The 14,905-nt window shown below is 40.3% G+C and overlaps 1 protein-coding gene across 2 annotated transcripts in view; it reads left to right on the top strand.

Moving 5' to 3' along the window:
* Window positions 1-14,905, top strand: part of GADL1 (glutamate decarboxylase like 1) — a 426,922-nt gene that overhangs the window by 189,277 nt on the left and 222,740 nt on the right. For both annotated transcript variants that reach the window (XM_082257434.1, XM_082257433.1), the window contains exon 6: window positions 2,500-2,615. In XM_082257434.1, the coding sequence (XP_082113560.1) occupies window positions 2,500-2,615 (116 nt within the window). The remainder of the gene's footprint in view (window positions 1-2,499; window positions 2,616-14,905) is intronic.

Genomic DNA, 14,905 nt, shown 5'->3' with positions numbered 1-14,905 from the left:
GTTTCTGAAATCTGTCCCGCAGCAAGATGTTTGAGCGGGTGGGTGAACTGGCCATTTATGTTTCCTATTCAGTGAGCTGAAAACTACTTAGGTTCAAGTTTTGAGCATGTAGGCAGCAAATCAAAATGAAGAAATGTTTTGGTAGTCACAATGGCTAATTTGAAAAATAACTGAATGATTTTACACAGAATATATAAATAAAGAAAGTAGTTTAACCACTTTAAGATCAGAAGATTTTGCTGCTTAACGACCAGGCCCTATTTTGCGATTCGGAACTGCGTTATTTTAATGGACAATTGCACGGTTGTGCGACGCTGTACTCAAACAAAATTGACGTCCTTTTTTTCCCGCAAATAGAGCTTTCCTTTGGTGGTATTTGATCACCTGTGCAATTTTTATTTTTTGCGCTATAAACAAAAAAATAGTGACATTTTTGAAAAGAACAAAATATTTTTCACATTCTGCTACATAACATTCCCAAAAAAAATTTAAAAATCAAAATTTAACATTTTAGGCCAATTTGTTTTCTGCTACATATTTATGGTAAAAAAAAATCACAATAAGCGTATTTTGATTGGTTTGTGCAAAAGTTATTGTGCTTACTAACTACGGGAAAGATTTATGTCATTTTTATTGTTTTTGGGTTTTTTTTACTAGTAATGGCGGCGATCTGCGATTTTTTTGTGGGATTGCGACATTGCGGCGGACAGATCAGACCCCTAACTGACTTTTTTGACACTTTTGGGGGTACCAGTGACATTATCACAGTAATCAGTGCTAAAAATATGCACTGTTACTGTAATAATGCCATTGGCAGGGAAGGGGTTAATACTATTGGTGATCAAGGAGTTAAATGTAAGCCTAGGTGAGAGATTCTAACTGTGGGGGGGTTGGGCTTTTGAAATTATCATAGAGACATGCGATCCTATATAGCAGGATGGATCACATGGTCTCTGTGATCATTGCAAGGAAAAGGACGGACGGCTGTATTTACATAAGCCATCTTTCCTTCTCTGTCAGTGGGGGGGGAGATCAGGGGGTGTCAGGCGGCAATCCACCTGACGCACGCACTGGCTTCCCCGGGGGCGAACGGGGGCGGGAACATGCCACCGGCGGCACGTGGCGCCTAGTGGCCTCCCAGGCAGATGACGCCTGTTCATGTGATTTTGCCTGGGAGAGCCACACTGCCGATGTAAATAGGCAGTGCAGCGACGGCAAGTGGTTAAATTACATATACAGCTTTTTGACTGGGAAAAATATATAACTAGTGTTGGTTTTCTGATGCTGTTTGCGAACTTCTGGGTAGATTCACAATTTCTATTTTCTCTGATAACCATTGAAACCTGGACCAAAAGTGCAGAGAGATCAAAAAGTTTATGGTTGCTGCCAGCACAGAGGATGTCTTTAACTGGGATTCCTGTTCCAGTGACATCTATCCAAGACAGCAGTGGCAGTTAGCAGGATTAAGCCATTATATCAGAAAAAGCAAAGCCTCAGAAAAAAAAAAGATAAAAGGTAATAATAGTCATTTTATCATGTCTATTCTTTGGTAGGGCTTCTATGTTTAAGTTTAAAAGGAGTACATGTTCACTTTAAAGTGAGTTAAATTGGCCACATCCAAAATTGGCCTCTCTACCTTCAGAGATCTTAACGAGTGTCTATAGACCTAAAACCCCAAGACACTCAAGTAAGCAAATACTGACACTTTTTGTGCTGTTCAGATCTTGCCCAATCCATCATTTGCATCTTCCTATTGACCTGTGAGGTTGACCATCTAAATAGTAGGCTAATGGAAAGGTGTTTGGGGTGGGAGTGGTGAACCAGTTCTTCACTATACCAGCAATTCTTTACATTTGTATGCTAAATCTGTCTAGCATTTTCGGTCTCCAGGTACACTTTCTAAGAGGTTTGGAGGCAAAACGCTAAGCTCATCTAGGTGGCCATATCCTATTAATGTACCAGGTTTAGTATTTTATAAGAAATAACATTTAAACAGTAAGCGTATAGATACAGTAAAACATTTTTAAATATGCATTCAAAAACAGCTCCCCAGATCATTCCTCTCCTGGCAGGTTTTCCTTTATGAAGTGTATGGGTTATTAAGATATGTGGATGTTTCAGTAGGTGGCGAGACAATTGCCTTTACAGTAGCTGTATCAGTCACTGGGGGGTTTTCTAGTGTCTTGTTGCTTTCAAACCACTTACTAGACTGTATTTGGATACCTTTGCTTATGCAACCTGTTATGCTTGATGTACGAAAAAGTTGAAATTTGTTATTTGTACATGTCTACTTTACTTCAATAAAATAAAAAAAAAGTTTGGTTAAAAAAAAAACAGCTCTCCAATGAATAAGCAATTACAGCTCAGCTGACTGAGGGTCTATCTATTAAAGAAAAATTAAATATGCTGACCCAAATGACAATGCTTTCCTGCAGCTCAAAGTTTGTTCTAAAAGTGCACAAACTGTATATGTACTAAAATGCTTTTTTTTTCCTATAGGTGGATCAGTCTCAAATATGTATGCTGTAAATATGGCGAGATACAAACACTGTCCGGACATAAAGGAGCATGGACTTTCAAATACTCCACGACTTGTAATGTTTACATCAGAAGAGGTACAGTATTCATTAATTTTAGTATGACTGTGACTACCAATACTTTTGGTTTTGAGCATTAACTTAAGGGTACCCCTTACTGTGGACACAATCGCAGTAAAGTAGTTTACTCCTGCAACCCCCCAGTCTACACTCAAGGCATGGTAAGCATCAGCATATGCAGTTCTCAGTATGAATTAACATTGTTTTAGTTACAGAATAACCTTTAAGCTTAGCTAATTCTGTTAGCATGCTACATTTAAAAGTAGTCTTTAGCCTTTAGTTATGCTCCCCTCTAATACTGGTATAACTTTACAACTATGTTTTTGGATTCCCAGATGTCTGGGCTAAGCACCATCCTTTGAATCCAAGGATTCTTCATTAGGAACCCCCAGGTGCAGTGAGACCCCTCACTGGACAGGCAGATGATGTGCAGGCATTAGACTTGGTGGTGGGTTTTGTATTAAGCTTAGATACAAATAAATTTGGACACAAAGAAGATGCTTTTCTGGCTACTAAAAGTGTTAGCAAAAGTTTTAAGAAATGCTTAACCCATTCAGAACAGAATGACAATTGTGACAAGTTCACACCATTGTAATACTGCCAAATTGTGTGGATGGACTGCGTTTACAGTAAAAATTGATGATATCTATAGCCACAGGGATACCTTGCAGTGAAGTTGCAATAACTGCATCTTCTCTTAGAGACATATCCCCCAAGATCTACTGCCATTGCATTTTTTATCATTTTAAATATGGATAGCGACTGTAAAGACTGTGTAATAAACATTTCCTTCATGGGTGACTAGCCTCATCTTTAATAAGCACTAAAAGAATACTTTTAACTTCTGACCTGGAACTACTAAATTCATGGGCTTGTGAGTAATTGATAACAATAAGCAGAAGAGGACAAACAGATCACAATGGACAAGCAGATACAGATTCAGTAGGGGTCACCTTGAATCCCAAACAAATCAGCGTAGATTGACTTTTCAAAAATGTTCGTATATATACCCATGACCACATGAAAGTGAGCAGATGAACACTCATAGTAAGTTTCAATGCATTTTCCTAAAGAATGAAAAATGAAACCTTGAATGTGTGTTTTTGTGAGAAGCTGCCCCACTTTTGCTTCAGTTTTCTTAAACCCAGCCCTATGCATTTTGAACTGCACATCATTTCAAGTCAATCATGCTCTGATATTTCTTTACCGTTTGAAGAAGGTTATTCTACAAACAATGTGATGATATTATCTCTTAAACATGTTTACTTTTAAGTCTTTTCTTCGGTTCACCTTATGCCTAGTATACACGGGCCAAATGTCGGGAGACATCAGCCAGTTCAATATAAACTGGCCAACATTCGGCCCATGTGTATGCCAGCCGGTCCGACAGAAGCCGTCTGTTTGGCTGGCTTCTGTCAGACGAGCATGCTGGAAAACCAGCAGCCAACCAGCTTCCGATCATAGCTCCCACCCAATGGCTGAGAGCATTGACTGGAGTGTTCTTGTGGGGGCTATCCCCCTGTCAGAACACAACAGCTCAGTGGGGGAAATTGCTGTACTAACTGACTGGAGCTGTCAGTTTTTTGGGTTGAACAAAAAAGACTATTAGTGTATACCAGGCTTTAGTCTTAAAGCATAACATCTGATTCTTTGCTTTTTACTTCATTTGCTTAGTTATTGCAAAACAATTGAAACTAACATCCAAGAATAGAATGCCAAAAAAAAAAAGATAAGCTAAAGATTTTGATATTTAAAATTAATAGAGACGAGAATAAACATACTTTTATTTCAAGCCAAAAACGTACTTGATAAATAATAGTTGATATAGTTTAATATATATATATATATATATATATATATATATATATATATATATATATATATATATATATATATATATATATATTGATATATGTATATATATATCAATATATATATATATATCCATTTTATATCATTTTCCCCATGCTCACTGTCATTTTTTGAAAACAGTGGGGCTGTGCGGGGCTCCACTCACACAGCCATGTCATTCATTCACTGTTTCATGTGAATGAATAAACTACAAATACTGAATTCCATCACAAGCAGATTCGTTTTAGTGGGCTAAGGGAGCACTGATGACCATTGACATGGTCTCTGGCTTTCAAACAGAAAGCCCATACAGAGGTATAGTCTAAAAGCCAGAGGAAATGTCTGAAGGAGCCCACATTGCACCTGTGCTCTACTGATTGTGGGTGCAATGTTTTCGAGGCTCCTGCTGAAAAAAAGATAAAAATGCACTTTTTTTTTTTTTTTTTTTTTTCAAAAATATGTGCATTTATTATTTTTATTCATAAAGGTGAACTTATCCTTTAAGATTTAGTTGAATAAAATCCACATAGTTTATTTGGTTTGACATGCTGCAATTTAAACATGCAAATGTATCAAGTAATACCTTTATAGGAGCACTCATTAAATGCCCAGTTTTGCTTTATTTGTGCATTTTTGACAAACAACAAAATAAACAGTTCAATATTTAAAGCAATTTAGCCTGCATTGTACAAAATAAATAAAAAAAAAATTAAGTCATGATAGGACCCCAAATCATACATTTAGGTCAGTTCACACAGACTTAAAAAGAAAAGTGTGTTAAACCAATTATGGGTGGCATAAAGAATTGTATGACATATTTTACAAGTTTAGGATACATTTTTAAGGGCACTGTCAAAAGCTTTTAGAACGCCTTGCTAAACAGTTTTTTTCTTTCTTTGAAAGTAAATTAATTAATCGGAAAACCTTCCCAAAAGCCATATGAGTGTCTAAGGTGCGTTTGCCAGGTGTTTGAGACATGTTGTTAATAACTTGAATTGAGGCATTTGGCAAACTTTGCAAGTTGCTGGCCAGCTCAAAAATAACATCAAGCACAGCAATGCAATAACATCAAGCAAATGCTTGTGCTTTATGCCCATGTGAATGAGACCTTAGTGTGCCTGTCCATGTCATGAAGGCCATTGGAGCCCCCTGAAGTGCCTATGCAATTACCAATTGCTAAATTGGTATTTTCTTTTTTTTTCCACATACATTTTTATGAGATTTATAGAGAGTAATACAATTCCATGAAAGGCTACAAAGTGAATTCAGAATGCAACTATGTATACAAAATATTGAGTATCAAAGATATTTGTGGATAACTTTTCAAAAGCGTAACTAAGTAATGCCTTAGGCATCAAGTTAAGAATTGTAGAGCAGTTTAAGGTGAACAAGCGCTTCAAATCTTTAAAGATCTATATATGTGATAACCGGTAGCTATATAATAACCATAATTGTGAGATTGAATAGCAGATGGCACCTTCGGGTATAGGGTTCTCGGGGTCAAATAAAGTGAGTAAAGTCAGGGGAGACTGATGGGATTATTGAGGGTGAGTGCATCTAGGATCTAAAAGCCATAGCTCCCATTGTGTCAGAGATTTGTGGACAGTTAGGTGAGTCTTGACAAACATGTACTGCATGGCGCAGTGATCATTAATGGCATTGAGTATTAGTTGGAAGGTGGGGGGGCTGGGGTTCTTCCAGCATCAGGCTATTGATAGCCTGGTGGCGATTAGGAAGTGTGTGATCAGAGGGTTTAATGATGGGTACCAAGCTTCAAGTCCTATTCCAAGAAGGGCCATCTGCAGGGTTAGTGAGACAGCAATGAGTGACTTGAGGCAGGCCTCTATTTCTGACCATATAGGTCCTAATACAGGGCAGTTCAACCAGAATTGATGAGGGGATCTCTCCAAGGAACAATTCCTTCAGCATTTAGGGGAAAGTGTAGGGGAAAAAATTGATAACTTGGAAGGAGTATAATACCATCTATTCCAAATTTTCCTAACTGTTTCCCAATGTGTAATATTTTTGGAAAAAGTTTGGGGCTTCTGAAGAGCTCTATGCCACAGTGCACTAGGGGCAGAGAAATGAGATGAGATGATTCCCAGTATGTCATAATCAGGGGATTTGTAGTCAGCTTGAGGGGTGGTGAGAAGTGTATATATAGTAGATATTCCTTTAATGGATGTGTTGCAAGACTCATAATAAAGAATAAGGTTTCGGGTCAGCTGGTTGAGGGAACCATTTTATGGATGATAAAGCATGGCGGATGCCGAAATATATGTAAAAGCTCTTGTTATGGATGTTGAAGGTCACAGATAGATTGTGGAAGGAGTCAAGCCCCTGTGAAGTATATAGACAACCAATACTGCACACACCACCTTTAAACCAGTGTCATAGAGATAGGTCTTGAGTGAGCAACTCTTTGGTATTTAGTGGAAGGTAAGATAGAGTTTGAAGCGATAAGCCTGAGTTCAGTTGATAGAACGCCACACTCTAAGAGTTGCGTTGATGGTGACTAGAAAGGATCTAGGGGTGCCATGGCAGAGACAGGAGGCGAATAGTACTTGGCGTAGGTTTCCTGAGAAAATACTTGTCGCTCAATTTGCTGCCAGGCAGAGGTGGAATGAGGCGACCACCAGAATTTAGCTTGGTCCAAGATAACTGACAGGTAGTATGCTCTAATATCTGGAGCTCCCATACCACTCCTCTTGGTTGACAGGTATAATGCTGATTTGTTTATCCGAGATATTTTGTGTTGCCATATAAAAGAGTTTAGAATTCCTTGTAGTTTAGTAAGGTGGCATGTTAAGAAGGTGATTGGCAGAGTTCTAAAGAAGTACAGTATATGAGGTAACAGGAAAATTTTCCTCAGGGCTATTTGTCCTGCCCATGAGGCCTCAGTATCAGGGCCTTGCTAGTGTCGTAGATTTTATGGTATAAAGATTCTAAATTAATGCTGACCAGGTGGGATGAAGGGAAGACCACCTGAATCCCTAAATAATTGAGGGTGGGAGTTGGTGCCCAGGAAAAATGGGTCAGTTGTGATATTTTCTCCTTATCAGTGCTGGTAAGACATATAACCAACATAAAAAGATTTTAAATGATTGAGCTTGTAAAGTGAAATTTGCTCAAAATTGTGTAGCACATTTTGCAAAGCAGGGAGAGATTGAGTAGGGTCATCGGCGTACAGCCCTATTTTGTGGGAGGATTTTCCAACAGAAATACCAGTTATGAGGGGTGGGCTCTAATGGTCGCTGCTAGTAGTTCTATTACCAATGCAAAAAATTAGGGGGGATAGTGGGCACCCCTGTAGGGTTCTGTTAGTTTTAGAGAATGGATTCGTTAGTTATAGAGATAGGTAGCCCGAAGGCCACACTCTAGCACTAGGAGCTGAATATAGGCCCATTATGGCCTGCGGGAGGTTGCTCGTCATCCCGAACTTAAGGAGAACTGCCTCTAAATCTCGCCAGTGGATTCTATTGAGCACAAAACTTCAAGAACAGACCTCTGATGACTGATTTATGGGCGTTTCACACTGTTTCGGGTATAAAAACAGAGCCAATGTTGAGGCAAAAGTAGGATTCAATTCCAGACTCGATCTGCTGCTTGTATTGTGTATCAGTCTAAATTGAGGTGTTCAACCTCCACACACTGCTGGATTTCGGGGTGGGAGTAAAATGTAATGAAAGAGTTACTGGCGCATGGTTGGACCACATTATAAGCTCTATAGATGATGAAAAAACACATTTGAGTGTGGATTTAAAGACAAGAAACAGATAGAGCCTGGAGTATAATTTTTGGGTGGGAGAGAAGAACGAGTAGTCCCACTCTGAACCATGCAGGCATCTCCACTCATCGTACCAATCTTCTTTAAGGAGCAGGGAGGGCAGGGCAGATGATCATCTTCTGTTTGTGCTGGAAGAATCAATGGAGGAGTCAACAGCATCATTGAAGTCTCCATATATCACAATCTGATCTTTAGAGTAGGGGGCTAATTTAGACAGGATAGCTTTATTAAAAAAGACTTCTGATGGATGTTAGGAGAGAATATGTTGGCTATCACCAACGGCGATCGTTGAAAAAGGCTGAGAGGATTAAGTATCTACCTGCAGGATCTACATCAATGTGATCTAGGCAAAAAGCGACAAAGGTCCTTACCACTATCATAACTCCTTGCACTTTTTTATCAGCGTTGGCGAAAAAGCAGTGTGAGAACAATTGGTGTGTACATCGGGATGCTTGTTCTTTCGGGAAATGTGTTTCTTGGATGCATAACACGTCAGTCTTTTGTAAAGTTGCTTCCTTCCATAACAAAAAGCATTTAAAGGGATGGTTAAGGCACTTATCGTTTATGGATGTGATGGAAAGCGTCATGTAAAGGGAAAGCGGGAGATGCTAGCACAAGTTGAGAGTGGGGCCACAGCCCATACAATTGACACAAAGCAGGACTATAGCATGGATAAATCTTTAAACACATATTTATGCATTAAGAGAAACGGTGAAATGTGCATTAAATGGATTACATCAATACAGCACAAAACAGAGCAGTGTATATTTCAGAGAGAAAACATTAGACTGTACAGCATAAATATGTGCTTAGAACAGTGTAACTGTGGGTGTGGGTGGAAGGTACTCAACCTAAGAGTTATCCCCTCCTTCCGATGACAAATGAACTAAGTGTCAAAACAGCCTGGCATATAAGAAGATAATAGACTGGTAGAGCCTCCAGGGACTCACTCAAGGGGTGCTTGGCAGAGCTGTGAAGACAAGGCCCCAGTTGTGGAGTTGCTTGAAACCATCCTTGGGAGTCAGGAAGGGAATGAGCTGGTTCTGGTGGGTGACCAGGAGCTTTGTTGGGAATCCCCATCTGTAAGTTATGTTACGTTCCCTCAGGATTGCAGTGACAGGATCGAAGGATTTACGTGCTTGCACAGTGGCTGCAGAGATATCGGTGAAGAGTGAGAAATTTTGATAAGTTTCAAGAAGCTTGATAAGGTTCTGGTTGCCCCCATTAGATTTTCTTTCACATGGACAAAATGCAGATGAACCAAAGTTTCTCTTGGGACTGTGGCCAGGAGGTAGTCTGGCTTTTGAATCCTGTGTGCCGGGTCTATCAACACGTGGAGCAGTGAGAGGTTGGGAGGGATGGTACGGAAAACCTGTTGGAGATATGGCGTCAGATCCCTGGGTTTCACCATTTCCGGTATGCCCCTAACTGTCTCTCTGCGTGTCTGTTTGCAGAGAGAGGAGCATGGCTTTCAGAGTGCATTCTGAGGCTGGATTGTCTGAGGCAGGGAACAAGGCCAGTGCATTAGCAGGGGTGTCAGCAGTGTCTCCAGGCAGTGTGTCTGCCGAGGGCTGCTTTTTAATGGCTGGTGATTTGACAGGGGAGCATGCTGGGGATAGTGCTACTCTCTTACCTTGATCCAGAGAGAGCTGGGAGGCAGAAGGATCTGATGGAGCTGATTCCTCCATGTCTGAGAGACTGTCATGGTCTGAAGGGAGCTGGGATGCCAGCGGTGGCTGTGTGCGGTGATCTCGCTTCATGCCATCTTGGGAGCTATGCTGGGATGACTTCATGAAGAAGTATTGTTCCTTGATTGTGTGTTTTCTTCCTAGTCATGACCAATGTCTATTTGTAGACTATTTAGGGATAGTCTACAGATGGGTATGGTGCCATCTGATTGGAAAGAAGCCAATGTGGTACCAATATTTAAAAAAGGGCCGAGATATAGGCCAGTCAGCCTAACATTAGTAGTCTGCAAGATTTTGGAGGGGATGTTAAGGGACCACATACAAGACTTTAGTAATGAAAACGGTATTATTAGTAGTAATCAGCATGGATTCATGAAAAATTGTTCTTGCCAAACCAATCTATTAACCTTCTACGATGAAGTGAGCTGCCACCTAGATAAAGGTAAGCCTGTGGATGTGGTGTATCTGGACTTTGCAAAGGCCTTTGACACTGTTTCCCACAAACGCTTACTGTACAAGCTAAGGAATGTAGGTACCTGGATAGAGAAATGGCTCCAGGGGAGAGTCCAGAGGGTGGTGATAAATGGGGAGTACTCGGATTGGGCGGGTGTGGAAAGTGGGGTCCCCCAAGGTTCTGTCCTGGGACCAATCCTGTTTAATTTCCATCTGGAGTATGCTGTCCAGTTCTGGGCACCGGTCCTCAGGAAGGATGTGCTGGAACTGGAGAGAGTCCAGAGAAGGGCAACAAAAATAATTAGGGGAATGGAGGGCATCAGCTATGAGGAAAGACTACAAGCACTGAACGTATTCTCTCTGGAGAAGAGACAATTGAGGGGGGGGGGTATGATATCAATGTACAAATACTGTACACCCTGGCGACCCTAGCATAAGGAACAAACTTTTTAGAGAAAGGGAATACAATAAGACACGTGGTGACTTACTAAAACTAGAGGAAAAATGGTTTAACCTTAAAATATGTAAGGGGTTCTTCACTGTCAGAGCAGTAAGGATGTGGAATTCTCTTCCACAAGCAGTTGTATCAGCAGGGAGCATCGATAGTTTCAAAAAACTATTAGATGAGCACCTTAAAGACCACAACATACAGGGGTATTCAATGTACGGTTAACAGCAAACACACACACATCATAGGTTGAACTGGATGGACTGATGTCTTTTTTCAACCTCACAAACTATGTAACTATGTAACTAAGGTGAACCCTGGACCAGATCCTTCAGCAAGGGTTGCAGAGAGGCTTCGATGCATGGAGTTGCTGTAATGCTGTGGTGAAGGACAGAGTGATAGGATTAGGCAGACATTTCATTCCATGGCTAGACCATGCCCCCTGAATTGGTATTTTTAATAGTGTAGTGAGATCCACCCACCCCCATTTGCCAATATGTAAGCTTGGTGACAAGTCTGTTATACACCAAGTAATGCAATTTTGGTACACTGGATGGTGTGTTTATTCTGATCATATTATAAATAGCAGAATTTTTAGGGGCTGTAGCAGCGGATGGAGACATGGATCTATACCTTATGATAACTGCCACCTCCATTAGACTTTGTTTCATTGCTAAATCAATTGTACATGGTAAAGTCTGCCTACATGTTACAACTTTGGTGACCAGCTCAGGCATAGTATATTAAACCGAAACTGGTTATGATGAAATAAATCCTAACCAGGTCAATAATGGAACAGCCTAACTTTCTTCATTATTCTGCTGAGAAATTGAATAGGTGCATGTATGTACTCATTGAGGAGAGTAGATCATGCTCACTTTGTGATATTTTATTTAGCTTAGTGAATGAGGTGAAGCTGTGCTGACTTCAATCATCCAATAAAGTGTAAGCAAAATCCTGTTGCTCATGATTGGGTATTCTTTGCACAGTGAAATTTCACTTATCTTTATCACATTTACTAAGCTAAGTATAGTTTTATGTACATGTTTGTATCATGATGCACACTTTTGGGACCTGCATGACTCATTGACTGGTGAATTGCGTGTGAAATTAGACATATTACCAGAATATGTCTGAGGATTGACAATCAACTTCCAAGGATTTTGACTGTGTCCCCTTATTTTCAATAACCATCGACTGTAGGTAAAATTCACTATTACATTTTTTTATAAAAAATGTAAAGGGAGTAAATAATGCAAATATTTGACAAATTTATTGACAACCCATATGTTTAAATTATGTCTATAAAGAAAGAAAATAGTGATAATAGCAGCTAAGGAAGACATTTTTTTCCTGGGATCCGATGTAAAATTTGGGAGCCAGCTTGTGACTTAAAGCCCAACTTTTTGATAAGGGGGGAGGGGGGATTTACATTACTGCCATAATACATTTGTAAAATTTCCCTTCCCTTCCTGTCAAACAGGAAGTAACAGAGAATATTGTCACTGGGGACACAGAAAAAACAAATTTTCTGTAATGTGGGTATGTATGGGGGGAGGGGTTATAACTTCTAACAATCCTTTCATTGCTGTGCCTTCCTGTCTCATTGAGAACTGCTCCCTCATTTTCTTCCCCTGCTATGGAGAGGACGTGATACCAACTTTGTCCAATGGGGGTCAAAATATGACAGAAATGTCAACTATTCTTGTCTCTATCTGAAATTAAAGAAAAAATATGTTTAGAACTAGGCTTGAAAGCTGTATTTCAGGGAAAGTGCTCCATATTTTTTTAAATATGCACATGTTATCCTTTAACTGCAATATGATTTGTAATTCTGTTCATCCAATTCTGTGATCCATATCTTAATGACTTGGTGCACAGCCAATTAGAAAACAACTCAATTTTTGTCAGCTTTGCAGCTTTATGTTTCATTTACCTTTTTACTGGTCAATAAATTAACAGTGCATACTGTATCTACTGATTCTACACTGCTCAAAAAAAAAAAAAAAATTCACACTTTGAAAACACATCAGATCTCAATTGGGAAAAATATCATGCTGGATATCTATACTGATATGGACTGGGTAATGTGGTAGGAACCAAAGGATGTCACATTGTTTGATGGAAATGAAAATTATCAACCTACAGAAGGCTGAATTCAAAGACACCCCGAAAATCAAAGTGAGAAAATGATGCAGCAGGTTAGTCCATTTTGCTGAAATTTCATTGCAGCAACTCAAAATGGTACTCAGTAATTTGTATGGCCCTCACGTGCTTGAACACATGCCTGACAATGTCAGGGCATGCTCCTAATGAGACGACGGGTGGTGTCCTGGGATATTTGCTCCCAGGTCTGGACCAGGGCGTCACTGAGCTCCTGAACAGACTGAGGTGCAACCTGGTGGCGTTGGATGGACCGAAACATAATGTCTCAGAGGTGTTCTATTGAATTTAGGTCAGGTGAGCGTGAGAGCCATTCAGTGGTATCAGTTCCTTCATCCTCCAGGAACTGGCTGCATGCTCTAGCCAAAAGAGGCCAGGAATTGCCATGCTCCAGGAGGAACCCAGAACCCAATGCACCAGCAAAGGGTCTGACAATGGGTCCAAAGATTTCATCCCAATGCCGAATGGCAGTCGGGGTGCCATTGTCTAGCCCGTGAGTCCCTCCTTGTATATATATGCCTCCCCAGACCATCACTGACCCATTATCAAATCGGTCATGCTAAAGGATGTTACAGGCAGCTTGCCATTCTCCACGGCTTCTCCAGACCCTTTCACATCTGTCAAATGTGCTCAGGGTGAATCTGCTCTCATCTGAAAAGCACAGGGAGTGCCAGTAGTGGACCTGCCAATTATGGTGTTCAATGGCAAATGCCAATCGAGCTCCACGGTGCTGGGCAGTGAGCAGAGAACATCAGGTCCTCAGATCAACCTCATGAACTCTGTTTTTGATTGTTTGGTCAGAGACATTCACACCAGTGGCCTGCTGGAGGTCATTTTGTAGGGCTCTGGCAGTGTTCATCTTGTTCCTCCTTGCACAAAGAAGCAGATACCAGTCCTGCTGAAGGGTTAAGGACCTTATTTGGCCCTGTCCAGCTCTCCTAGAGTAACTGCCTGTCTCCTGGGATCTCGTCCATGCTGTTGAGACTGTCCTGGGAGACACAGCAAACCTTCTGGCAATGGCACATATCGATGTGCTATCTAGTGCACCTGTTGTTAAGCAGTTGAAACTGATGAAATTAAACAAGGAGTTTAATTGACTTGATGTTGTACTCTGATTAAAAAGTGTTCTTTTAATTGTTTTGCTCAGTGTATATTCAGTGTATATTCAATGAGCAGTTTGGAGGTAAAGAGGTAAAGAGGTTTATATGAATCACAAGACTGACTAAGCAAACCTGTATATTACACATCCTTTCAAAGGTAAAATATGTACTGCTGGCTCAGGTCTTGACCAAGGGGTAGGCAGAAGAGGGAGCCACCTTGGGTGCTCCAGGAGAAGTGAGGTGTAAAAAGGCCATGACCTCTAACCTATGATGCCATAGTAGTTCACAGCTCATGGAGGGATGGGGCACTTTGGCCTTTGTGCCTTCAGTACTAAAGGACCTTGTCTTGGCATCTTGGCACTCTGTATGCCTTTTAACTATGTACTTAATGGTTTGGCTAGATTTCTGCTTTAACATACCAAACTTCACCCAGAACCATGTTTTGGTACACCTGGATGAAGACTCAAAAACACCTAAGGAGTAAAATATTTTCATTTGACTCCCTGTTTAGAATTATTTTTTACTGCTTTCATTTTGAAATTGCAGTACTGTACAGCATATAAAAAAAGCACAGAGTAGCTCTTTACAAAGCAAGACTTAGGGAGAGAGATGATTAAAAAAAACATACATTTTTAAATGCTGAATAGAGCAACTTAAATATGTTGCAATATATTGATATTGCAATATACTTGAAATTGAAAATAAAGTATATGCAGTATATGTGGCTTGAAATGTCCTAAAAGGTCATGTGCATTCCTGTTTCATAGCATCAAGTTCCTTTACCAGAAGTTTGTGTACTGTTCAATTCATTACCTACA

Source organism: Pelophylax lessonae, assembly GCF_965119305.1.
Source record: "Pelophylax lessonae genome assembly, chromosome: 5".
NCBI lineage: Eukaryota > Metazoa > Chordata > Amphibia > Anura > Ranidae > Pelophylax > Pelophylax lessonae.
Note: the sequence above shows the minus strand (reverse complement) of the source record. Positions and strands in the feature narration are given on the sequence as shown.